This window comes from Pan troglodytes, chromosome 20 (assembly GCF_028858775.2).
Source record: "Pan troglodytes isolate AG18354 chromosome 20, NHGRI_mPanTro3-v2.0_pri, whole genome shotgun sequence".
Lineage (NCBI taxonomy): Eukaryota > Metazoa > Chordata > Mammalia > Primates > Hominidae > Pan > Pan troglodytes.
In genome coordinates, this window is record NC_072418.2 from 38069905 (window position 1) to 38096836 (window position 26932).

Consider the following 26932-nt stretch of genomic DNA (forward strand, 5'->3'; position numbering starts at 1 on the left):
AGTGTAGCCTGAAACTACATTTCTCAGCGGCCACTGGAACGACCTCAACCTCTGCCTCCTCGCCAGTTCATTGTGGTCGTTGACCCGGCAGCGAGCTTTGGAGTTCAGCGAGGGAGAAGTCAGCGCCCGGCTCCGAGGTTGGAGCAGCCCCGCCGGGCAACTTGAATTTCTGCAAACGAACACAGCACCGGGAGCTCTGCAGACCTGGGTCGGCGCGGAACCCGGACTGAGACATGCGTGAGCGTTGGGTGGACCGGGCGAGGATCCCGGGCCGGCGAGTGCGGGAGCGGCAGGGCAGGGAGGGTGCGTCGGCCGGGCCCGGTGTGCATCCGCGAAGACTGGGTGCATGGCCTCCATGCGAACCTGAGCTATTAATATTTGTTACTATTTTGGATAAAATCACTGTAATTGATTTATGTAAAGGAGCAAAAGACTCTTCAACTCTCAGTTTAAAAAGGAAACGATAGATATGATACCTTTTGCATGCAGCGGGAAGAAATGGGATTGCCAGGAAGCCTCTTCTTGTTTGGAAAAAGCTGTATAAAGTATTTACACCTTTTAAAGATGAGAGCAATGTCATCTGAAAATTATCAGTGCAGGGAAAAGGACTTCAAAGGATCTGTTGTGCAGATTACTTAACTAATGACAAAATTATGTAAGAAAGGAGAGCAAGATGACAGCTGTAAACATTTCCATCAATCTCCATATTGCACAGAAATAGGACCCAGCTTTTTCTTAAGGTTCTTCAATTTTGCATTATCCCACAGCAGTAGCTCTCTCTCTCTCTAGCTGCTAGGGGACAGAGGAAATTGAAATGTCAGAGAATCTTTTCTGTTGGTTTTGTATTTGTTTGTTTTTAAAGAAGAGTTGCTCTTAATTTTTTAGTTAGAATTAAAAGAAAGCATACCAGAGAAACTTACGTTTTAAGTAAAAAGTGGAAACAGGTCGGGTGCCATGGCTCATGCCTGTAATCCCAGCACTTTGGGAAGCTGAGGCGGGTGGATTGCCTGAGCTCAGGAGTTCGAGACCAGCAACATGGCAACATGGTGAAACCCCGTCTCTACTAAAAATATAAAAATTAGCCAGGCGTGGTGGCGTGCGCTTGTAGTCACAGCTACTTGAGAGGCGGAGGTGGGAGAAGTGCTTGAAGCTGGGAGGCGGCGGAGGTTGCAGTGAGTGGAGATGGCACCACCGCAATCCAGCCTGGGCGACAGAGCGAGATCCCTTCTCTAAAAAAAAAAAAAAAAAAAAAAAAAAAAAAAAAAAAAAAAAAAAAAATACATAAATTAATTAAATTAAGTGGAAACAAGTGTTTAATTAAAATGAAATAAAGGATGTATAATGTTTATGTAATAACTCCAATGCAGTAGTGCCCCCTTAATCGGCAGTTTCACTTTCTTCACTTTGTTACCCTCAGTCAACCATGATCTGAAAATAGGTGATTTTGGTACAATAAGATATTTTGAGAGAGAGGGGCCATGTTCACATAACTTTTATTACAGTATGTTGTTATAGTTGTTCTATTTTATTGTTAGTTATTGCTATTACTCAATTATGGTGGCCGGGTGCGGTGGCTCACGCCTGTAATCCCAGCACTTTGGGAGACTGAGATGGGTGGATCAATTGAGGTCAGGAGTTCGAGACTAGCCTGGCCAACATGGTGAAACCCTGTCTCTAGTAAAAATACAAAAATTAGCCAGGCGTGGTGGTGGGCACCTGTAATCCCAGCTACTTGGGAGGCTCCCAGGAGGTGGAGGTTGCAGTGAGCCAAGATCACACCACTGCACTCCAGCCTGGGCAACAGAGTGAGACCCTGTCTCAAACAAACAAACAAACAAACAGAAAAATAAAAATCTCTTACGGTGCCTAATTTATAAATTAAACTTAATCATAGGTGTGTATGTGTAAGAAAAAACATAGTATATATGGGGTTCCGTCAGACATCTACTGAGGATCTTTGAGTGTATCTCCCCGCTGTGGATAAGAGGGAGCTACCATAATAAGAGCTAACTCGGCTGCGCGCGGTGGCTCAGGCCTGTAATCCCAGCACTTTGGGAGGCTGAGGCGGGCGGATCACGAAGTCAGGAGATGGAGACCATCCTGGCCAACATGGTGAAATTCCGTCTCTACTAAAAATACAAAACTTAGCTGGGTGTGACTATGCGCCTGTAGTCCTAGCTACTCGGGAGGGAGGCAGAGGCAGGAGAATCACTTGAATCTGGGTGGCGTAGGTTGCCGTGAGCCAAGATGGCGCCACTGCACTCACTCCAGCCTGGGTGACAGGGCGGGACTCCGTCTCAAAAAACAAAACAAAACAAAACAAAAGAGCTAACTCATGTTAAGCAAGTATTCTATTAACTTTTGGGGTGGGTTTTCTTATTCTTCAGGACAACCACATGTTGGAGCTGATACTCCTATTACTATTTTAGTGATGAGAAAACTGAGCCATATTAGTAACTGCCTGATCATTTTCTCCTATGTTCTCTACCTCCCGTGTCTTGACCAACCTCAGATTTATACTGTCACCATTAAAGAAGCTCTGGATTGGGTGATGTGGACTCTTTCTTAGGCTTAGAACGTGGGAATGGAGTGAGGAGAATCTGTTCAAGAGAAGACTGTGCAACCCAATTTGAGACCTAGATCAACATTCCCAAAATGGGGGCCTGGTGGGAAAGCTTGTGTCTGATTCTGCCTTCCTTAAGAAGTGCCACACCTCCGCAATCAACTCTGTACAGCTTAGTTCACTGGGGCTTGAATTCCACTGTTCTCCAAATTTTGTTTGAGGGTGTTTGTAGCACAGTTTGGAAGCTGAAATGAAGGGACAGGAAGGTTTATTAATGTATGTCACTGAGAACACTAAAGCCTCCTTTTCCCCTCTCTGGATTTTCTAGCGTTTGAACTTCTCAGATAGAGGAACCCCAGTGAAGACTGATCAGTTCTTACAGTTCTCAAAGCATGGCCCATGTAAGTTGGTGTTTCTTCTTGAAATATTGGGATTTTTATATTATGTGGCTATTTTCCTTAATTGACCTGAAGCATTCTTCATCAGAATGTACCATCTAATTGCCTACTTGATTCCTTCTGTTTGGCGGAATGATGTCAAAGTATCGTTTCCTCCTTACGAGGTCCTCATTTCTAATCGGTGTTCATGAATTCATTGAGCAAGTTACTAAGCAGGTAAATAGTAAGTCTTAGCTGAAAGGCTGTGATAGAGCAGTGGAGGATTGAAGTCCCGTGGCAGAAGTATTTGAGCTTCCTACATCCATCTGTGGTTTGATGAGTTTGATCTGTTGGCTTCATCTGGCCACACATCAGAAGATTTGAAGTTTTCCACAGAGGTGATAAGATGGAATTTTGTATTGATTGGTCTCAATATGATGAGATAACATGTTCTATGAGGCTTTTAAGATTGATTGGGGATGTGATTATGATGTGAAACATTGATATCATGGTTCTTCTTGGGAAGCCTGAGAATGATACTAAGGTCAATTTTGTTATGGAATGGGACCTGCCAGACTTGGACAACATGCATCTGGTTCTGAGTCATTTTCACCCTAATCCACTAACTCAAGAACAGCCAAATGGCCAGGTGCAGTGGCTCACACCTGTAAACCCAGGACCTCGGGAGCCCCAGGTGGGAGGATCACTTGAGCCCAGGAGTTCAAGACCAGCCTGGGCAGCATAGCAAGACCCTGTCTCTACCAAAAAAAAATTTTTTTAATTAGCCAGGCATGGGGGCACATGCCTGTAGTCCTAACTACTTGGGACCCTCAGACAGAAGGACACTTTGAGCCCAGGAGTTCAAGATTGCAGTGAGCTATGGTCATAGCACTGCACTACAGACTGGGCAACACGGTGAGACTGTGTCTCAAAAAATAATTTAAAAAAACAGCAGCCAAAGTATTAAGTGAAGGATCTTGTATGACACTATCAGCATACTGTTATCAGTAGTAGATGAACAGATTACCAGAACTGGGGAAAACTGAGGCATTTGTTCCAGTCTTTGTTTATAAGTATAAAATCATTACTTTTTTTTTCTTTTTTTCTTTTCTTTTTTTTTTTTTTGAGACTGAGTCTCACTCTGTCACCCAGGCTAGAGTACAGTGGCACAATTTTGACTCACTGCAACCTCCACCTCCTGGATTCAAATAATTCTCCTGCCTCAGCTTCCCAAGTAGCTGGGATTACAGGCACATGCCACAACGTCCAGCTAATTTTTGTATTTTTAGTAGAGATGAGTTTCACCGCATAGGGCAGGCTGGTCTTGAACTCGTGACCTCATGTGATCCACCCACTTCAGCCTTGCAAAGTTACTAACCTTTAATACAGATCCACAAGATAACTTTTATGTCACTTTGGGAAAAAGTGTTTATTAATATAAGGAAAAACACTTATGATCTGACATAATGAACTTGAAGCTTGAGGAGTTATTCAACAAATTTGTGTCATGGCTATTTTCTAAGACAGATTTTATTCTACAGTTGGAGAAAGAAATCATAGCTATTTTCTTCTTAAAGGGAAAGTAATATAGAGACTAATTGTTTTTGAGAATTTGTTTCATTGGATACCTAGCAGGCCATATCTTTGTATATACTCTTTTACTTAACAGGGAAACTAGGATTCTTTTATCCATTTCACCACAAATCTGGAGTATTATGATAATCCTACAATATATAGGACATTTTGTCCATAGCAGCAGGATTCTTCCAGAACATGCAGATACCATGCTCATCCACTTGCCACATCATAAGCTTCCAGCCTATGTGATTGTTATGTTATTGCTCCCTTACTACACTGAAACGTTTTATTCCCTCTCCTCTCACCTTGAAAGCATTTTCTTTGATTTTACCAGAAATATGTGGGTCTGCAGTATCAGGGATCAGTGACATTTGAGGATGTGGCCATAGCCTTCTCCCAGCAGGAGTGGGAGAGTCTGGACTCTTCCCAGAGGGGCTTGTACAGAGATGTGATGTTGGAGAACTACAGGAACTTGGTGTCAATGGGTAAGTGTACTTCTCTCAAATAATTGAGAATCTGCTCCCTGTTATACTTTCTCCATTGCAGATTTTAGGGCTAGCTTAAGAACTGAACACGATTTCTTCTTGTTGCCAGAGAAATGATTTGAGCTTTGTTAGGTTGGAAATGATCCAGTGACAGGATTAGAATTCTGGATTGTCTATTGCAAAACATTGACAAAAGAGGCCATGTTTTCTATTATGTTTTTGCTCTAAATTGCTCTAAATGCTCTGTGAAAATCTGACCCACCTTGCAGGCAGAACAGCTAGACAAAGGGTCTTGATTTGTTCTATCTGAAGACCTATACAACTTATATGCCGGCGGATTGGATAAACAAATCATTTAAAACTGAAGTTACCTCATTTTATTTCATATAAAATAATCTGATTTTGTGGTTAAAATTCATCATCTCTGAACTTTGCATTTAAGAGTGAATGCAAATTAAATCTATATCCTATAGATATAGATGTCTAAGCAGACTTTGTTTTTGTCTTAGCAAAATAACAATAATGTTATTAACACACAGCGTGCTTACTGTGTGCTGGTTCACTGTTCTCTGCTCTTTATATTAATATACATTTGTATTAACTGATTTTTAACCTTACAAGCACTCTATAGGTGCTAACCATTTTAGGTGAGAATGCTAAATAAAGCACAGTGTGTTTAAGTGAGTTACGCAAGATCACACCGCCCATAGGTGACGGTAGCAGAAACTTGAACCCAGGCACTTAGGTTCCACAATCCGCATTCTCAATCACAATGTCATACTTTCTTTTTTTTTTTTTTTTTTTTTTTTTTGAGACATAGTCTCACTCTGTTGCCCAGGCTGGAGTGCAGTGTAATGATCTCAGCTCAGCACAACCTCCACCTCCCAGGTTCAAGCGATTCTCCTGCCTCAGCCTCCCTAGTAGCTGGGATTATAAGCGTACACCACCGCACCCAACTAATTTTGGTATTTTTGGTAGAAACACGGTTTCACCATGTTGACCAGGCTGGTCTCGAACTCCTGACCTCAAGTAATCTGCCCACCTGGCCTCCAAAAGTGCTGGGATTACAAGCATGAGCCACCGGGCCTGGTTTTTAATCAAGACACAAAGAATAAATGAGTATACACTTATCTATAATAGTTAGATAGATAGATAGACAGATAGATAGATAGATAGATTTCATTTAAAATAAAACCTTTCGGCTGGGTGTAGTGGTTCATGCCTGTAATCCCAGCACTTTGGGAGGCCAAGGTGGGCGGATCACGAGGTCAAGATATCGAGACCATCCTGGCCAACATGGTGACATCCGTCTCTACTAAAAATACAAAAATTAGCTGGGCATGGTGGCACATGCCTATAGTCCCAGCTACTTGGGAGGCTGAGGTGGGAGAATTGCTTGAACCCGGGAGGCGGAGGTTGCAGTGAGCTGAGATCGCACACTGCACTGCAGCCTGGCAACAGAGTGAGACTCTGTCTCTACATAAATAAAACCGTTCTCTACCTGTCTGAAATTATGAATCCCCTTGCCCTTCTCGTGTCTGAGATATAAAGGTCAATATCGTTTGACCTTTCATTTATGGCAAATTTAACCAAAGCTGGAAGTATTTTTGAACTCATATTTTATTTCTTTTCTACATTCTTATCTCATAAGCAGGACATTCCCTTTCTAAACCACATGTGATCGCCTTATTGGAACAATGGAAAGAGCCTGAAGTGACAGTGAGGAAAGATGGAAGAAGATGGTGCACAGGTGAGTAAGAGCATGGCAGGTAGGGAGGCCATTGTTGCTGGAAACAGCCCAGCTGTCAGGGAGGAAGTGCATCTCTGCAATGTTTGGAGGATTCCCTTCAAAGCCCTAGGGCCTGGGTAGAAAAAGGCTGAGACTTGGGTAAGAAATAAATACCTCACCAGCCTCTCCAAAGGAACTTCATCTTTACCTATTTTAACACTCACTCACCTCTTGTTTCCCTCTCATTTTATTACGGACTTAGTCACTTTCCCAGTGCATTATTCCATCTGTGTATTGAATTTCACTGCTTTCACCTCCTCTTTTACATTTGGTTTTATTCATATATTCTTAGACAGTAATAGTTGAACAGAGACAGGAAAAGTGAGGGTTCAGGCCGTGCAATTATATAAGACATGCCAAGCAGAGGGAATAGCAGATGTGGATGCTTTGGGTGGGAATGAGTTTTGTGTGCTTCAGGAGCAGTAAGTAGGCTCAGGCAGAATTAATGGGAGGAGTAAGAAGAAAAAAGCTAGAGTGCTAGCAGGAATTTGAATTTGTTTGTTTTGTTTTGTTTTTGAGTGAGACAGTCTTCTTTTGTCACCTAGGCTGGCATACAGTGGTGCAATCATAGCTCACTGCAGCCTCGAACTCCTGGGCTCAAGCCATTTTCCTGCCTCAGCCTCCTGAGTAGCTGGGACTACAGGCACACACCACCACACCTGGCTAATTTTTTTAATCTTCAGTAGAGACAATGTCTCACTATGTGGCTCAGGCTGGTCTTGAACTCCTGGGCTCAAGTGATCCTCCTGCCTTGGCCTCCCAAAGTACTGAGATTACAGGTATGAGCCATGGTGCCTGGCCAGGAATTTGGATTATTTTCTAATGTAACTAGAAACTATGACCTAATTTACATTTTTCCAATTTTTGAATTTTAGAAAATTCTAATAAATAGGAAACAGATAACCAGAAAAACCATATTAAAATGTACAGCTTGATGAGTTATTGTGAGGCAGATACCTTTGTAACCATCACTCTGGTCAAAAGATAAAACATTTTTACGGGGGCTGGGGGACAACAAGAGGGCGAGCATTAGGACAAATACATAATGAACGCAGGACTTAAAACCTAGATGACGGATTGATGGGTGCAGCAAACAACCGTGGCACATGTATACCTATGTAACAGACCTGCACATTCTACACACATATCCCAGAACTTAAAGTAAAATAAAAAATTTAAAAAACAGGCCGGGCGCGGTGGCTCACGCCTGTAATCCCAGTACTTTGGGAGGCTGAGGTGGGTGGATCAGGAGGTCAGGACATCGAGACCATCCTGGCTAACATGGTGAAACCCCGTCTCTACTAAAAAAATACAAAAAATTGGCCAGGCGTGGTGGCAGGCACCTGTGGTCCCAGCTACTCGGGAGGCTGAGGCAGGAGAATGGCGTGAACCCGGGAGGCGGAGCTTGCAGTGAGCCAAGATTGTGCCACTGCACTCCAGCCTGGGCGACAGAGCGAGACTCCGTCTAAAAAAAAAAAAAATTTTTAAAAACAATTTTTATAAAATAACGTCAGGCTTACAGAAAAGTTGGAAAGTTGTACTAAGAATTTTCATATACCCTTCAACCCAGATTCTCCAAATGAAGAGAGAAAACTCTTCTACCTTCCTTTAAGGCTTTCATGCCCTGTACCTAATCACAGTTACCTTTCTCCCTCCCTGATTAATCACCTCTAGCCACTTCAAACTTTGCCAGGGATCCCATATTCTCACTCCCAGTCTTACCTGCTCTTCTCAAGTCAGCCTGCTATGCTTATGGACACCTGGTTATTTTGAGGTTCTCAGGTCTGTCAGACACCCCACATTGTCCCCCTCTGCCTTTTCCTGCACAGATGCCTAGACCACACAAGTCTTAGCTGTAGTATTTTGTCTTTGTCTCCTAGAATTTTGCCATTTTGAGGGTACCTCTTCATGTAGTTTTGTTGTATATGTTGTCTGTAGTTTTTTTTTTGTTTGTTTTGTTTTTTTTACAGTTTTGCTCTCCTGTTTGCTCTGTTTTTATGGGGGTATTTGTTTAAATTCAAAAACAATGCTACCACTTCCACCATTGTGGTAGTCCGTTTTCAGGCTGCTGATAAAACATACCCAAGACTGGGTAATTTTTAAACAAAAAGAGGTTTAATGGACTCACAGTTCCATGTGGCTGAGGAGGCCTCACAATCATGGCAGAAGGTAAAAGGCACGTCTTACATGGCAGCAGACAAGAGAGAATGAGGGCCAAGTGACAGGGGTTTCCCCTTAGAAAGCCAACAGATCTCATGAGACTTATTCACTACCATGAGAACAGTATGGGGGAAACCGCCCCCATGATTCAATTATCTCCCACCAAGTCCCTCCCACAACATGTGGGAATTATGGGAGCTACAATTCAAGATGAGATTTGGGTGGGGACACAACCAAACCCTATCAACCATCATCCTAGTTTATGTTTTTAGATAATTACTCCAGGTATTTGTAGTGGGTAGTCTGAATGGGGGCAAGAGCAGTGCAAGCTGGGGGTCTGAGTGGTTTTGATTAGGATGTTAATGGTGGACAGTGGTGAGAAGGCAGAGTGTTCATCATACATTTTAATGTAAAACCCACAACATGTTGGTGGATTGTAAATGGATATGGAGGCAAAGAGGGAAATCAAGAAGGATCAACAGGTTTGGACTTGAGCAGCCGAATGGGGGTACAGTCACGTGAGATGGTAAAGAGGGAAGGGCAAGTCGCAGGGCAGATCTAAAGGTGTCTGCTTTCCATATGTTAAGTTGGAGATGACTCCTGCTCATCCAAGCAAAGATGCCAAGTGGGCTGTGGAATATGCAAGTCTGGAGCTCGGGGAGAGTTTAGGCTTACACATGAGAACTTGGGATGCAGCTGTGCTTGGTGGCTCATGCCTGGAATCCCAACACTTTGGGAGGCCAAGTTGGGAGGATCACTTGAGCCCAGGAATTTGAGACCAGCCTGGGCAACATAGGGATATCCCATCTCTATATAAAATGTACAAATTAGCTATGCATGGTGGTACATACCTGCAGTCCCAGCTACTTGGGAGACTGAGGCAGGAGGATGGCTTGAGCCCAGGAAGTCAAGGCTGCAGTGAGCTATGATCGCACCACTGCACTCTAGCCTGGGCAACAGAGAAAACCCCTGTCTCAAAAAATAAAATAAAATTGGGATTCATTGGCATTTGGCTGCTATTTAAAGCCATGACACTGGCTGAGGTCCCTTGAGAGTCAGTGCAGGTAGTGACTATTTTTTTGTCTTTGTTTTTGTTTCTGTTTTTGTTTGAGATGGAGTTTCACTCTTGTTGCCCAGGCTGGAGTGCAGTGGTGCGATCTCAGCTCACTGCAACCTCTGCCTCCCCGGTTAAAGTGATTCTCCTGCCTCAGCCTCCTGAGTAGCTGGGATTATAGGCACCTGCCACCATGCCTGACTAATTTTTTATATTTTCAGTAGAGATGGGGTTTCATCATGTTGGCCAGGTCGGTTTCGAACTCCTGACCTTGGGTGATCCACCTGCCTCGGCCTCCCAAAGTGCAGGGATTACAGGCGTGAGCTACTGCACCCGGCCAGTAGTGACTACTCTTAACATTTAGAGGTCTTCTAGAGGAGGCTGCAAAAGAGACTGCCTCTTTTAAGGTAGAATTAAAACCAGAAAGTGGTGCCACCAAAGACAAATGAAGAAAGTGTTTCAAGATAGAAGAGTAGGCCAGACACAGTGGCTTATTCCTATAATCCCAACACTTTGGGAAGACAAGGCAGGGGGAATCACTTCAAGCCAGGAGTTCGAGACCAGCCTGGGCAACATAGCAGGACCCCCCATCTCTACAAAAAGTTTAAAAATTAGCCAGGCATAGAGTCATGCCCCTGTAGTCCTAGCTACTCATGAGGCTGATGCAGGAAAACTGCTTGAACCTAGGAGTTCGAGGCTGCAGTGAGTCTGCGCTCCAGCCTGGGTGACAGAGCAAGACCCCATCTCTTAAAAAGAAAAAAAAAAATAGAAGAATGATCACCTGAAAAGTGAACTAAGCTAAGCAGTGATGAGAATTGACCACAATATATATATATATTTTCAAGACGGAGTCCCACTGTGTCACCCAGGCTAGAGTGCAGTGGTGCAATCTCGGCTCACTGCAACCTCTGCCTCCAAAATACAAATGATTCTCCTGCCTCAGCCTCTTGAGTAGCTGGGACTACAGGCGCCTGCCACCATGCCTGGCTAATTTTTGTATTTTTAGTAGAGGTGGAGTTTCATCATGTTGTCCAGGTTGGTCTCAAACTTCTGACTTCAGGTGATCCGCCCACCTCGGCCTCCCAAAGTGCTGGGATTACAGGTGTGAGCCATGGCGCCCAGTCTGACCGCAATATTTAGCCTTGCTAAAGGAGGACATTTTCAGAGGCACCTAGGGGTGAAAGCCTGACTGGTCTGGTAAAAACAGAATGGGAGGCAAGGCAGTGCCAAGAATGAGCACAGCAGTCCTCTTGAGGCATTTGGTTCTGAAGGGATTTTAAAAAATAAAAAAATAAAAATAAGGTCACATTCTGAAGTACCAGGTGGACAGGAGTTTGGGGGACACTGTTCAAACCAATACACCTTGTATCCTATCAGTCTCCTTATATTACTTTGAGGATTTTCCTTTTTGTTTTTTTATAATACCTCTTAATATCTAGAAGTATTATACCATTCTTAAAAGTCTGGATTTGGGAACTTTTTTTGCATTTTGCCAACTGAGTTAAAAACTCCATAATAATCTTCACCTAGATTCACTAGTTCTTAATAATTTACCACTTTGCTCTATATCTGTATATATAAAAATTTTTTGCTGTACCATTTAAGTTGTGCAATTGCAAGACTTTATTCCTAAATACTCCAGAAGGTACTAAGAATTAAGGATATGATTCTTGATAGTCAAAAACACGAAAACCCATTTCACCTGCAGTGCCCACCGGAGGTTCATCTTAGGCTCAACTGCGCATTCAGACTAAGACTGCCTGTGGTTGTCTTGGCTCTATCTGTTTAGAAAATGCCATAGCAGGAACCCCAGCTTGCCAGCAGGGCAGCCTCACCTGTTTTGTCAGGCTGCATCCTTACAGTAGTTCACGCAGGATACACTCGCATAGCCCTCCAAAAGTAAGGTGCAGAGAGACGAGACACACACCAGGTGAGTTGGCGAGCTGCCATGACTTAAAGAAGATACAAGCATTTCACAGAACTCAGTACCCATAGCAATTCCACGGGCATGGTTTCCAGGGTCCCCACAGAAGACATTCCATTTAAAAGAGATTCTACATTTAGGGAAGCTCAGAGTATGGAGTTCCCATCAGGTACTTAGCGTTCCACTCAGTCCACATGCAACTTACCTATCAGTGTCTTGTCTCCCCTTCCCTCCCCTCCCCTCCCTCCCCTCCCCTCCCTCCCCTCCCCTCTCTCTTCTCTTTTCTTTCAGATGGAGTCTTGCTCTGTCGCCCAGGCTGGAGTGCAGTTGCGCAATCTCAGCTCGCTGCAACCTCCGCCTCCCAGGTTCAAGCAATTCTCCTGCCTTAGCCTCCGGAGTAGCTGGGATTACAGGCATGCACCACCACACTGGATAATTTTGTATTTTTAGTAGAGACGGGGTTTCACCATGTTGGCCAGGCTGGTCTTGAACTCCTGACCTGGTGATCCACCCGCCTTGGCCTCCCAAAGTGCTAGGATTACAGGCGTGAGCCACCGTGCCCAGCCTAACTTTTGTATCTTTAGTAGAGATGGGGTTTCACCATGTTGGCCAGGCTGGTCTCAAATTCCTGACCTCAATTGATCCACCCTCCTTGGCTTCCCAAAGGGCTGGGATTACAGGTGTAAGCCACCATGCCCAGCCTAAAAGCTAATTTTTTTAAAAAAAGACATGCAGGTGATGTGTCCAGACTTTTTTCAAGCTTTCAAAGGTGTGCAGGTTTTCGAGCAACACAGTAAGGATACGGAAGGATGGCACAGCGTTGATTTATTTCACTACTGCATCATCTTTCTAGGCAGTGCCATCATTCATCCACTTTCTTATTTAGTCTTTCTTTTTTCACATGGTTGGGCATAATTGACAAATAATGATGAAATAACTCTTAGGATGATGAGACAGAAAAACGTTCCCAGGAAACTTATTCTTACACATGATTCTTACTGGAAAAAATAAGATTACTGTCTCGTAGTAGAGTGTAGTTTTATAAAAAGGTGTAGTAGAGCCCTAATTGTAAAATTGAATGAAATTTAGTATATTTTGAAAATAAGTAAGTTTTCTCTTTGTTCTTTTGAAGGCCTTTAAGAAAGACTAAAAGTCATGAAATACTAATTCCTACAAACAGTTAGAATTGCTTGAAAAAGAAACTCAAAAACTAAAAATTGACCCCATGGGCCCTGATAGAATATTGAAGGTTAAGACAGGTTCGGGGAGGTATGCTGGTCTCAGTTTTCTTTAACACAGAGATAGGGGATTTCGTTGATTTCTGTTCTCAGTGTCCTCTGTCTCCTTTTTGGTCATGCTTCAGCCTTATCTGAAGATAGGCCATTATCTTCTTGGGACCATGATTATCCAAATGTACACAACTATGTCATTTCAACCTCCAAAAGTTTTTTTTCTATTCTTTTATTTCAAATATCATTTGGAGCTGGGCACGGTGGCACACACCTGTAATCCCAGCACCTTGGGAGGTCGAGACAGGCAGATCACCTGAGGTTAGGAGTTCGACACCAGCCTGGCCAACATGGTGAAACCCTGTCTTTACTAAAAATACAAAAATTAGCTGGGTGTGGTGGTGCACATCTGTAATCCCAGCTACTCAGGAGGCTGAGGCAGGAGAATCACTTGAACCCAAGAGGCAGAGGTTGCAGTGAGCTGTGATCGTACCACGGCACTCCTGCCTGGGCAACAGAGTGAGACTCCGTCTCAAAAAAAAAAAAAAAAATAGAATATCATTTGGATTGTTTGACAAGAAAATGGTTGCACAATAGCATTTATGACTCTAGGCATTTGAACTCTAGAGTATAGACAAATCCTAAGAGAATAGTTACGATCAGAATTTATAGTTCAGTTCTAGGCCAGGATCAAAGACTTGTACCCAAATGCAACCACATGAACAGATCCCATCCCTAATCCAAAGAGCCCACAGAACCAGATATGGAAGAATTATCCCAATTATCTAATTTCCTGATTTCTTATGTCTTTCCTAAATCATTTTAGAGTTTTTAAAGATTTCAGAGGTCTTTAGAGATGTGAGTACAACATTCTTCTCATAAGAATAATATTTCTTGCTTGAGAGGCATGGTACTTTTTCTAAACAATGTATTTTGAACCAGTTGCCTATCCAGTTTCATGGACATGAATTTGTGTCTTTGTGACATTGTCCAGATCTGTTATCGGGATTACAATGCTAATATGGTTCTCCCCATTTTGAGGGTCCTCTTGTGTAGCGTGACATTAAAAGGCTTGGAGGTAGAAGGAAGCAGTCCAAAGTTCTGTTTCAGTGGTGACTGAAGTTTTGTTTTGTTTTGTTTTGAGATGGAGTCTCACTCTGTTGCCCAGGCTGGAGTGCAATGGCGCGATCTTGGCTTACTGCAGCCTCCGCCTCCCAGGTTCAAGTGATTCTTCTGCCTCAGCCTCCCAAGTAGCTGGGATTACAAGTGCCCGCCACCATGCCCAGCTAATTTTTGTATTTTTAGTAGAGACAGGGTTTTGCCATGTTGGCCAGGCTGGTCTTGAACTCCTGACCTCATGATCTGCCCACTGGTTTCCCAAAGTGCTGGGATTACAGGCGTGAGCCACTGCACCCAGCCAGACTGAAGTTTTTTGACACAAACTCAGGTCCAGTTTCTCTCCTCTTTGAATTAAGTTATCTAAAGTTCTTTTTTTCTGACAAGGGGGATGAATGGGCCACAATGATCCTAGGAGATAACAGGAACCATCCTAAAGGCAGGTATTGAGTTCAGTGAGTTAACATATCTAATCCAGTTTTGCAGTTGGTTTTTGTGTACAAACCCAGTGCTTTAGTGGCCACCCCAGTGATCTCGTCCTACGGGCTTATCAAATAATATGGTAATATTTTAAAAGGTGGTAAACAGTTTTGTCTCAATATATCAAAGGAGGCAATGTGTATCTTATCAGCAGACATCTAATGTCTGGCCATGCTCCTCATTAAAAGACTGTTTACTAGATTACAGTGATAATGGTCCAACCCCACATTATTGAGTATGTTTCTCCTTGTGACTAAACAATAATCTGTGTGATCTTAGTTTATTCTCAAGGAGTATACGTTTATTCAGTTTAGCGGTATATCTTGTCATGGTTTTAACAACAAATGATAATTCTCATTGGAATTATAAAATATCATTCTTTGTATGGAGATATTTTATTACTATTATTTCTTTTGTATAGGAGGCTGGACTCATTGGCTCACACTTGTAATCCCAGCACTTTGGGAGGGTGAAGTGGGAGGATGACTTGAGCCTAGGAATTGGAGACCAGCCTGGGCAATGTGGCAAGACCCCATCTCTATAAAAATTACAAAAAAATTAGCTGGACATGGTGGCACACACCTGTAGTCCCAGCTATCCAGGAGGCTGCGGTGGGAGGGAATCACCTGAGCCTGGGAGGTTGAGGCTGCATTGAGCTGTGGTTGTGCCACTGCACTCTAGCCTGGGCAAGAGTGAGATCCTATCTCAAAAAAAAAAAAAAAAAAGAAAAGAAAAAAAGAAAAAGAAAACCAGTAGGAAGCCAAAGAATGAAGTGCTAGAAAATAAAGACATGGACGTCCTTAGACAAAGTTAGCAGTTTACTATATTCCTGATAAAGTGACATTTTATTTTAAACATGGATAGGATAAGAAAGCTCCAGTCTACAAACAAAACATGCCAGAAGATTTTTAGGCAATGATGCCACCTGCACGTGGAACCAAAAGGTGAGAAAATTTGTAAGAACGTCAAAGTGCTAAAAGGGGGAAATTAGGTCAGTATGGGACAGAGGGAGTTGTGTCTTGATATGAGGTCTGAGAGGTGAGCAGGGACAATATTATCTGTGGAAAGATACATGGATTTTAATGTAAGCGCCACAAGAAACCCCTAGAAGGAACAATAAAATATGGATTATAAAAATTTCATCTGCATCAGAAACATTTGTTAGAAAGGTTGACAGTATTGATGCCCAGGAACTTCCCCTGTGTCTGATTCAGAGGGCCGGGATGCTGCTTGAACATCCATTTTTTAACAGGCTCTTCAAAGATTATTATCCACACCTAAATGAAAACTGTTTCACTAATCACCAACCTTACTATTTTACGTAAACACTTGTTAATCTCTGCATTCCTTTTTTTTTTTTGAATTTCATAATGGTGTTTTAATATTACTGAGCTATTTATTTCTAGTTGGTGTTATTTTCAGTTTTTCTCTTTTCTTCCCTAGAATTTTTTTTCATATAGAAAAATAAGATATTTTTAAAATTTTCTTTCAGATTTGCAGTTGGAAGATGATACAATCGGCTGTAAAGAAATGCCCACCTCTGAAAACTGTCCATCTTTTGCTCTACATCAGAAAATAAGTAGACAGAAACCACGTGAATGTCGGGAATATGGAAAGACCCTTTGTCAAGACTCAAAGCCTGTTCAACATGAAAGAATACATAGTAGTGAAAAACCCAACAGATGTAAAGAATGTGGGAAGAACTTTAGTAATGGACATCAACTCACCATACATCAGAGATTGCATGTTGGTGAGAAACCCTATAAATATGAGAAATGTGGGAAGGCCTTTATCAGTGGCTCAGCCTTTGTTAAGCATGGGAGAATTCACACTGGTGAGAAGCCACTCAAATGTAAGCAATGTGGAAAGACTATTAGCGGTAGCTATCAACTTACAGTACATAAGAGTATTCATACTGGGAAGAAACCATATGAGCGCGGGGAATGTGGGAAAGCTTTTCTAGTATATGGAAAGCTTACCCGGCATCAGAGTACTCACACTGGTGAAAAACCCTTTGGGTGTGAGGAGTGTAGGAAGGCCTTCAGTACCTTTCATACCTGGTTCAACATCAGCGAATTCATACCGGTGAAAAACCCTACGAATGCAAAGAATGTGGGAAGGCCTTTAGCACTAGCTCACCCCTTGCTAAGCATCAGAGAATTCATACTGGCGAGAAACCCTATGAATGTAAGGAGTGTGGGAAGTCCTTCACTGTGTATGGACAGCTTACTCGACATCAGAGTATTCATACTGGTGAGAAACCTTTTGAATGTAAGGAATGTGGAAAGGCCTTTAGACTTAGTTCCTTCCTTCATGCACATCAGCGAATTCATGCAGGGATAAAGCCCTACGGATGCAAGGAATGTGGGAAAACCTTCAGTCGTGCCTCATATCTTGTTCAACATGGAAGACTTCACACAGGCGAGAAGCCCTATGAATGTAAGGAGTGTGGCAAGGCCTTTAGTACTGGCTCATACCTTGTTCAGCATCAGAGGATCCATACTGGGGAGAAACCCTATGAATGTAAGGAATGTGGCAAAGCCTTTATTAGTCGCCATCAGCTTACCGTACATCAAAGGGTTCATACTGGAGAGAAACCCTATGAGTGTAAGGAATGTGGCAAGGCCTTCAGAGTGCACATACATCTCACACAGCATCGGAAAATTCATACTGATGTAAAGCCCTATGAATGTAAGGAGTGTGGAAAGACTTTTAGTCGAGCCTCGTACCTTGTACAACATAGCAGAATCCATACTGGTAAGAAGCCGTATGAGTGTAAGGAGTGTGGCAAGGCCTTCAGTTCTGGCTCATACCTTGTTCAGCATCAAAGAATTCATACTGGGGAGAAACCCTATGGATGTAACAAATGTGGGAAAGCCTTTACTGTTTATGGACAATTTATTGGACATCAGAGTGTTCACACTGGTGAGAAACCTTTTGAATGTAAGGAATGCGAGAAGGCCTTTAGACTTAATTCATTCCTTACTGAACATCAGCGGGTACACACTGGTGAGAAACCCTTTAAATGCCAAAAATGTGGGAAGACCTTTAGATACAGTTCAGCCCTTAAAGTGCATCTGAGAAAACATGAGTGTTATACCCTAAGAGTCTGAGGAGTGTGGGAAGTGCTTCATGTGTGGCTCAAACATTGTTGAACATCAGGGAATTTATGCTGGTAGTAAACTTTCAAATGTGAAGAATATTGGCAGGTCTATTCTCATCTTATAAGATAATTCATAATATAACTCAGAAAACATAAGAATATTCCTTTGTCATTTCTAGGTTTGTAATACCAATATTTATACTGGTGGACCATTCAGAAAAAGTGGGAAACATTATTACTTAATGGTTACAGCACTGACAGCATGAACTTTTATATGATGCATTTATTCTAATGTGATTGTATGAACAAGTGAATAAAAAACCTTGGACCTCCTAAACCACTGCTGAACTTCAAATAATTCATTATTTTTTAAAACCAGTTAACAATGTAATGAAAGCCTTTAGCCATGGCACTCACGTTAACTATCATCATTGTTATTCCACTGCCTTGCAGCCAGTTAGATATTAGGCACTACACTTATCACCTTACAGCATTGTTTTAAAATGGTGATAATAGAACCTACATTCTTATTAAAAAAAAAAAAAAAAAAAAGCCAGGCTTGGTGGCTGAAGCCTGTAATCCCAGCACTTTGGGAGGCCGAGGCAGGCGGATCACGAGGTCAGGAGATCAAGACCATCCTGGCTAACACGGTGAAACCCCCATCTCCACTAAAAATACAAAAAAAAAATAGCTGGGCGTGGTGGCGGGTGCCTGTAGTCCCAGCTACTCAGGAGGCTGAGACAGGAGAAAGGCATGAACCTGGGAGGTGGAGCTTGCAGTGAGCCAAGATCATGCCACTGCACTTCAGCCTGGCGACAGAGCTAGACTCTGTCTCAAAGAAAAAGAGAAAAATTGAGACCTCAATTAAACTGGGCATCTGAGCTGGGCACAGTTCAAATGGGAGGTCGGAAGGCTGAGGTGGGAGGTTGACTTGAGCCCAGGAGCTCGAGATCAGCCTGGGCAATGTAAAGAGACCCTGTCTCCACAAAAAAATAACAAATAAAATAGAATAAATTGGCTATCTGGCACCTATCAGGGACATGAGAGTTCCATTGGATAGCTTTACCGAGAACCCAGAATTGTGTATTCTGGGAAGTGAAATGTGTGCCTTTGTTATTATCAGTAATATCTAACACTGAAGGAAATAAGGAGTTATTTGGCCTTGTATTGTGGCCATAGTATATCTAGAGACATGTGTGATTTACGTTTATATTTTAGGTATCTGTAAGGTAGGAGATTGCTAGAGTTTTTACTCTGAAGTGCACAACTCTTAGGCAATGGCCCAATAGTTTGCAATAAATGTGAAGATAAGGCCATTTGTTGACCAGGTCATCCAGTGCTAAGATGACTGCCTGAAGTTTGGCCAATTGTGTTGACTGTTGGGGACATCCTGTCTAAGATGCAAAGTAGCAAGTTTCCACTAATTTAAAAAACAACACACAAAAAATCAATATTTATGATGGTTGGCAGTGTCGTTCATACAGTCTGCAAACTGCTATTGCTGTTTACTTAGTTAATCCCAAGGGTCTCCCCAGGTAGCCAACCGGTCTAGGAGAGGGGGTGACTTCCTCCAGTACCATGGCATGTGGCAAGAGACTGAGGACAAAGGAGACCACCTCTCCTGTAGATGGAATACGCCAGAGGGCCCAGATTTGGCTCTATCCTGTATTAAGGAGGCCTCGGTAGCCATGCCAAGTTTGTAGGTTGCTGTTTCTTGACTCAAAACAAATGGGCAGCTAAGTATTAGGTCTGTGAAAGTCTCTATTTCTAGAAGAGCCTAGTATGTAGCTAGTCAGTTTGTTTTAATGGAGGCATAGCATGAGTTTGAGAAGGGCAGTTTCTTGTATCAGAAGCCCTTGGGAAACTTCTGGCCATGAGAGGTGGTCTAGAGACTCAAGGACACATGAGAAGAGGTTGCCAAAGCCTTGACAGTGAAGGGATCTCTTAGGGCGCTAACAAATGTGTCTGTCGATGTCAATGTGGACACATTTTAAAGACTGCTGGGGGGAATCACCCTGTCTGATGTTATGGGTTATTATATAGCTAAGGATACAAGACACTGTGGTACTGGGGAGGGATAAACAACATAGGTCTAAAGAACAGAATAGATAACCCAGAAACGTGCAAAGAAATATAACCAACTGATTTTTGAAAAACAAGTAAAAGCAAATAAATGAAGGCAGATAAGGCTTTTCAGCAAATAATGCTGGAGCAATTGAACGTCCATAGACAAAAGATGTGAACATCAACTTAATCCCATACTTTAAACACAAATTCACTCAAAATGGATCACAGACTAAAATATAAAATATAAAAGTACAAAATGTTCAGAAGAAAATACAGGAGAAAATTGTCAGAACTGAAGGCTAGGTTTACCCTAGGTAAACCCATTAAACAAAAGAAAAAATATCCAAAAATAAGAGTATCAGTTTCCACATTAAAAAACTAACGAAGAGAAATGCAAAATGAGCAGAAGAGATTATATAATAAAGATTAAAATGGAAGTCAATGAAATAAACAGAATGAACTGTGAAGAAAATCAGTGAAACCAAAAGCCTTAAGAACAATACAACTGATAAACCTCTAGCCAAGGATTATCAAGTTACAAAGAAGCACATAAATTACCCAGATTGGGAATGAGAGACATGACAGATTCTACAGATATTGAAAGGAAAATCATGAACCCATTTATGCCAATAAATCTGGGAAATAAAATAAAATGAACAAACTCTCTTTGAAGACACAAACCACTAAAGTTCACTTAAGAAAAATAAATAAAAATGTATATCCCTATATTTATTTTTAAAATCAGATTTGTAATTAGAAACCTTCCTACAAAGCAAACTGTGGCTTAAATGGCTTCAGTGGTATATTCTACCAAACATTTAGGGAAGAAAACCTAAGAATGCAGAAACTCTTCCAAAAAAGTGGAAGCATAAGGAATGCTTTCCAACTTAATTGGTGAAGCTATTATAGTGATACCAAAACCACACAAAGGCATTACAAGAAAACCGCAGATCAATATCCTTCATGAACATAGGTATAGAAACTTCAACAAAATTTTGGCAAATCAAACCCAACAATACAAAAAAAGGATAACACATCAAGAAAATGTAGATTTACCCTCAAAATATAAAAGTTCACTTGATATTTGAAAATCAATGCAATTTACCATTAAAAGACTTTAAGGCCAGGTGCCCCAGTGGCTCACGCCTGTAATCCCAGCACTTTGGGAGGCTGAGGCAAGCGGATCACTTGAGGTCGGGAGTTTGAGACCAGCCTGACTCACATGGAGAAACCCCATCTCTACTAAAAATACAAAATTAGCCAGGCGTGGTGGCGGATGCCTGTAATCCCAGCTACTCAGGAGGCTGAGGCAGGAGAATCACTTGAACCTGGGAGGCGGAGGTTGCGGTGAGCCAAGACCGTGCCGTTGCACTCCAGCCTGGGCAACAAGACTGAAAGTCTGTCTCAAAAAAAAAAAAAAAAGACTTTAAAACAAGGTAAAATGTGATTGTAGCAGGTAAACTCTAAAAAGAACCCCAAATCTCTACTTCCTGGAATTCTTACCCTTGGGTACCCCTCACACATTTTACAAGGGTTGATCTGTAAAGCCCGTATAAAACAGAAAACATGAGGACATGTAACTTCCAATTTTAGGTTATTGAAGACACTGGTCTCCTTCTTGGGTAGACTCTCCTGCTCTTGGATCACTTTCTCTGTTTGAAAGAATCCCTGTGACGAGCATCCCTATGGAGAGATCCATGTGGCAAGGAACTAAAGCTTCCTGTCAACTGCCATGGAAAAGAGATTAGAATTGAATCTTCCAGCCTCCAGCAAGTCTCCTGAGACTGTAGCTCCAGAGACAGCTTAACTGCAATTTCATGGGGGATTCTCAACCTTGACCTACCTAAGCTGCTCCCAGATTAATGTAATATTCTAAAATATGTAAACAAATGTAGAGTGACAGAAAGCAGATCAGTGGTTTCCTAAAGACAGGTAGGTGGATAAGGAGGAAGAGATTACAAAGAGCCCAAGAAAACCTTTAATTTCATGGCTATAAACATGTACCAAAACTTGTACCTGTGAAATATGTGTAGTTTAGACTTCAATAAAGCTGTTTTTCTAAAAAGAAAAAAAATACTTTAAAAAATCCTCATTTCCTAATTATTTTACTATTATCTATGCTTTAGAGGTTATTTACGTTTATTGCATCTATTCAGTGGAAACAGAATACAATGGCGTGCTATTGCACATATCTTCCCAACTCCATATTCAGAGACATCATGTTGTAGCTTGAAATTGGCCAAGACAGAAGTATTTACACCTAGGGTATTGGTAAACACTACAAACCAGAACTTGATCTGTTGTTTTATTGACCAGGTAGACTTAAGAAAGCAGAGAATATGTTAATAATTCAGATTAAACTTAAAAGTGTTTCATGTCTCTAGTTTCCCATTGTAAACAGCACAAAATTTTGAGGAAATATTCTTCCAATATTCAAAATTACCCTACAAAACAAATAAGTCACTGGCATTATTAATAAATGACTGCAGTTCCAAAAAATTTCTTTACTATTTCAATATCAACTAATATTTGCTTTTAAAATAGGCAAGAGATATCGGTAGACATTTTACCATAGAAGTTATATGGGTGGCAAATAAAAACATGATTTAAAATATGCTCAAAATCATGAGAAATGCAAGTTAAAACTACAGTAAGATACTATTACTCCATCCCTAGTAGCATTATAAACATTAAAAACACAGATCATAGCAATGGTTGGTGATTATGTGACGAAACTGGAACTCTTGCTCACAATCAGGGAGGCAGGGGATGTAAAATGGTATAATAACTTTAGAACACAATTTGGCAGTTTCTTAAAATGTAAAATATTCACCTACCCTGCAACAAAGGCATTGCACTTTTAGATAATAACACAAGAGAAGAGAAAGAATATTCCCACACAAAGACCTACACACTAATGATTACAGTAGCTCAATTTGTAACAGACAAAAACCAACATGCAGCTAATAGAAGAAAAGGTGGGAGTTCCAGAGGAAAGAGAGAAACAAAGAGGAAGAGGGACTATTTTTAAGAAATGGCCAAAACTACCCAAATTTGATGAAAGACTTTTTTTTTTATTTTAACACACTATACAGATGTAAAAAGACATAAATATAAACACCCAAGAAGCTCAATGAGCTCCAAGAAGGATGAATTCAAAGAGACTCACGCTGAGGCACATTATAATCAAACTGTCAAAAGACAGAGACATAAAGAGAATACTGAAAGCAGCAAAAAAGAAGTGACTCATTACATTCAAGGGATACTCACTAAGATTATCAGATTTCTCATCAGAAACCTTAGAGGGCAGAAGACAGAAGGCAGAAGGCAGTGGGCTGACATGTTCAAAGTGCTAAAAGAAAAGAACTGACAACCAAGACTCCTAAATCTGGCAAAACTATCCACCAAAACTGAGGGAGAAATGAAGACATTCCCAATTGAGGGAATGTGTTACCAAGAGAACTGCTGTGCAAAAATGCTAAAGGGAGTCCTTCCAGTTGAAATGAAAGGACACTGGACAGTAACTCAGTGCCATGAGAAGAAATAAGGATCTCTAGTAAAGGCAAATACCTGGGAAAATTTTAAAGTTCATATTATTGTAACTTTGGTTTGTACTCCACTTTTTGTTTTTTACGTGATTTAAGGAGACGAATGTGTTAAAAAATTATTAATCTATGTTTTTGGACACACAATGTATAAAGAGGTAATTTTGTGACATTACTATCTACAAGTGTTGGGGATGGAGTTGTATAAGATCAGAGTTTTTCTGTGTTATTAATGGTAAGCTGGTAAAAGTTCAAATCAGAGTATTACAAATCTAGGATGTGAAATGTAATCTCCATGGTAACCACAAAGAAAATAGTTATGGAATATACACAAAATGAAACAAGAATGAAATTAAAATGTTTCACATTTGAAAAATCAAACACATAAAAAGAGAGTAATATAGGAAATAAGGGACAAAAAAGCTAAAATCACATAGAAAATAAATAGCAGAATGACAGAAGTCCCTCCTTATCAGTAATTACTTTAAATATAACTGGATTAAATCCTCAGAGCAAAACACAGGAACTGGCAAAATGAGTTAAAAAACAAACAACAACAACAACAAAAAAAACACCAATAATCCAACTATATGCTGTCTACAAAGTTTCACTTTAGATCCAAAGACAGAAATAGATTGAAAGTAAAAGAATGGAAAAAGATATTCCATGCAAATAGTAACCAAAAGAAAGCAGGGATGGACATACTGGTATCAAACAAAATAGACCTTAAATCAAAATGTGGTTCCATGAGACAAAGAGAGACATTACATATTAAGAAAAGATCCAAGACAGCAAGGACATATAACAATTATAAGCATTTATATACCTAATAACAGACTATCAAAATATACGAAGCAAAAATACACAGAATTAACAGAAGAAATAGACAGTTCTACAACAATAGTTAGAGACTTCAATAACCCATTCTCAATAATAAATAAAACAATCAGAAGACCAATAAGGAAATAGAGGACTTGAACAATACAATAAGCCAATTAGATCTAACAGAAAATATATAGAATACACGATAACAATAGAATACACTTGCACATGGGATATTCTCCAAAATAGACCATGTCAGGCCATAAATTAAGGATCAATAGATTTTAAAAGATATATATCATAAAAAATATCTTCCCTGATCACAAGAGGTTAGGAAAACTTGAAAATTCACAAATTTGCAGAGAGCAAATGACACTCTTAAATAATCATTATATCAAAGAAATCACAAAGGAAATTATAAAATAGAGATGAAAGAAAAGGAAAACAATATACAAAAACTTGTAGGATACAACAAAAGCAGTGCCTAAGTAGGAAATTTATAGCTATAAAGATTATATTAAAACAGAAGAAAGATCTCAAATCAAAAATCTAACTTTACAACTTAAAAAAACTTAAGAAAAACTTTATAACTTAAGAAACTTAAGAACAACCGGCCAGGTGCAGTGGCTCATGCCTGTAATCCCAGCACTTTGGAAGGCCAAAGCGGGCCGATCATGAGGTCAGGAGTTCGAGACCAGCCTGACCAACTTGGTGAAACCCTGTCTCTACTAAAGATACAAAAATTAGCCAGGTGTGGTGGTGCACACCTGTAATCCCAGCTACTCAGGAGGCTGAGGCAGGAGAATTGCTTGAACCTGGAAGGCAGAGGTTGCAGTGAGCTAAGATCGTGCCACTGCACTCCAGCCTGGCAACAGAGCAAGGCTCTGTCTCAAAAAAAAACAAAAAAAAAACCCCAAAAACAAAGAAAACACTAAGCCAAAAATTTAGCAGGAGGAAGGAAATAATAAAGATTAGAGCAGAGATAACTAGAGAATATAAAAGCAATAGAGAAAATCAACAAAATCAAAAGTTGGTTGTTAGAAAGGATTAACAAAATTGACAAAATTTTAGTTAGAAATGACAAAAAAAAGAAGATTCAAATTAATAAAATTAGAAATTAAAATGAAGACACTATGATAGAGTCTATATAAATAAAAAAAATTACAAGAGAGCTATGAACAATTGTATGCCAACAAATTGGTTGACCTAGAATGGATATATTCTGTGAGACACAAAATCTACCAAGACTGAATCATGAAAAACTAAAAGGCTGAGTACCATGGCTCATGCCAGTGATCCTAGCACTTTGGGAGACTCAGGCAGGAGAATGCTTAAGCCTAAGAGTTTGAGACTGGCCTGGGCAACATAGAGAGACCCTGTCTCTATAAAAATAAAAATCAGCTGGATATGATGGTGCATGCCTGTAGTCCCAGCTACTCAGGAAGCTGAAATAGGAGGATTGCTGAGCCCAGCAGGTTGAGGCTGCAGTAAGCCATGATCATGCCACTGCACTCCAGCCTGGGTGACAAAGCGAGACTCTTTCTCTCTCTTTCTCACTCTCTCTCAATGATGAAGAAGAAGAGAAAGAGGAAGGAGAGGAAGAGGAAGAAGAAGAAGAAGAGGAAGAAGAAAAAGAAAAGAAAAAAGAAAAATTTGAATAGGCCTATCAACAGTAAACATAGAGAATCAAAAACCTCTCAACAAGAACAACACAAAAGCCCTGACCTGACAGCTTATCTGGTGAATACTACTATACACTTAAAGAACTAACACCAATCCTTCTTAAACTTTTCCAAAAAACTGAAGGATAAAACACTTCCTAACTCATTTTATGAAGCAGAATTGCCCTTATGCCAAAGCCAGCCAAACATAAGAGAACTACAAACCAATATCCCTTATGAACACTGATGCCAAAATCCTCAATCAAATATTAGCAAGCCAAATTAAGCAGCATGTTAAAAGGATTATATACCATGTCCAAGTGGGATTTATTCCTAGAATGCAAGGATGGTTCAATGCATGAAAAACAATCAATATACTATTCCATATTAACAGAATAAAGGAAAAAACCAATCATCTCTTTTGATGCAGAAAAAGCATTTGACAAAAATTCAATACCATTTCATGTAAAAAAAAACTCAAAAAATGAAATAAAAGGAAACTATGTCAATGTAATAAAAGCCATATATAAAAACCCATAGCTAACATCATTCTCAATGTTGAAAAACCAAAAGCTTTCTGATCAGGAACAAGGCAAAGATGTCCTCTTTCTCTGTTTCTGTTCAACATGGTACTGGAAGTCCTAGCCAGAGTAATTATGGAAGAAAAGAAGTAAAAGGCAGCCAAATTGGAAAGGAAGAAGTGAAATTATTTCTGATCCCAGGTGATATTATATGTAGATAATTCTAAAGTTTTCACACACACACACACAAAAAGACTTAAAATTAATAAATGAATTCAGCAAACTAACAGGATAAAAAAAATCAACACAGAAAAATGACTTACATTTCCATACACTAACAATGAACAATCTGAAAAGGAAATCATGAAAACAGTTCCATTTACATTAGCATCAAAAGTAATAGAATGCTTAGGAATTAACCAAGGAGGTGAAAACTTATACAATGAAAACTACAAAAC

At 40.6% G+C, this 26932-nt stretch overlaps 1 protein-coding gene across 1 annotated transcript; it reads left to right on the forward strand.

Annotated features, from left to right (window-relative positions):
- On the forward strand, positions 1 to 18195 carry ZNF30 (zinc finger protein 30). Its single transcript, XM_063800657.1, is given in 6 exon segments — positions 1 to 237; positions 2892 to 2964; positions 4853 to 5003; positions 6658 to 6753; positions 16248 to 16805; positions 16808 to 18195. Coding segments are annotated over 5 exon segments (1875 nt in total). The 5' UTR covers positions 1 to 237; positions 2892 to 2955; the 3' UTR covers positions 17869 to 18195.
- Positions 18196 to 26932: the final 8737 nt, after the last annotated feature.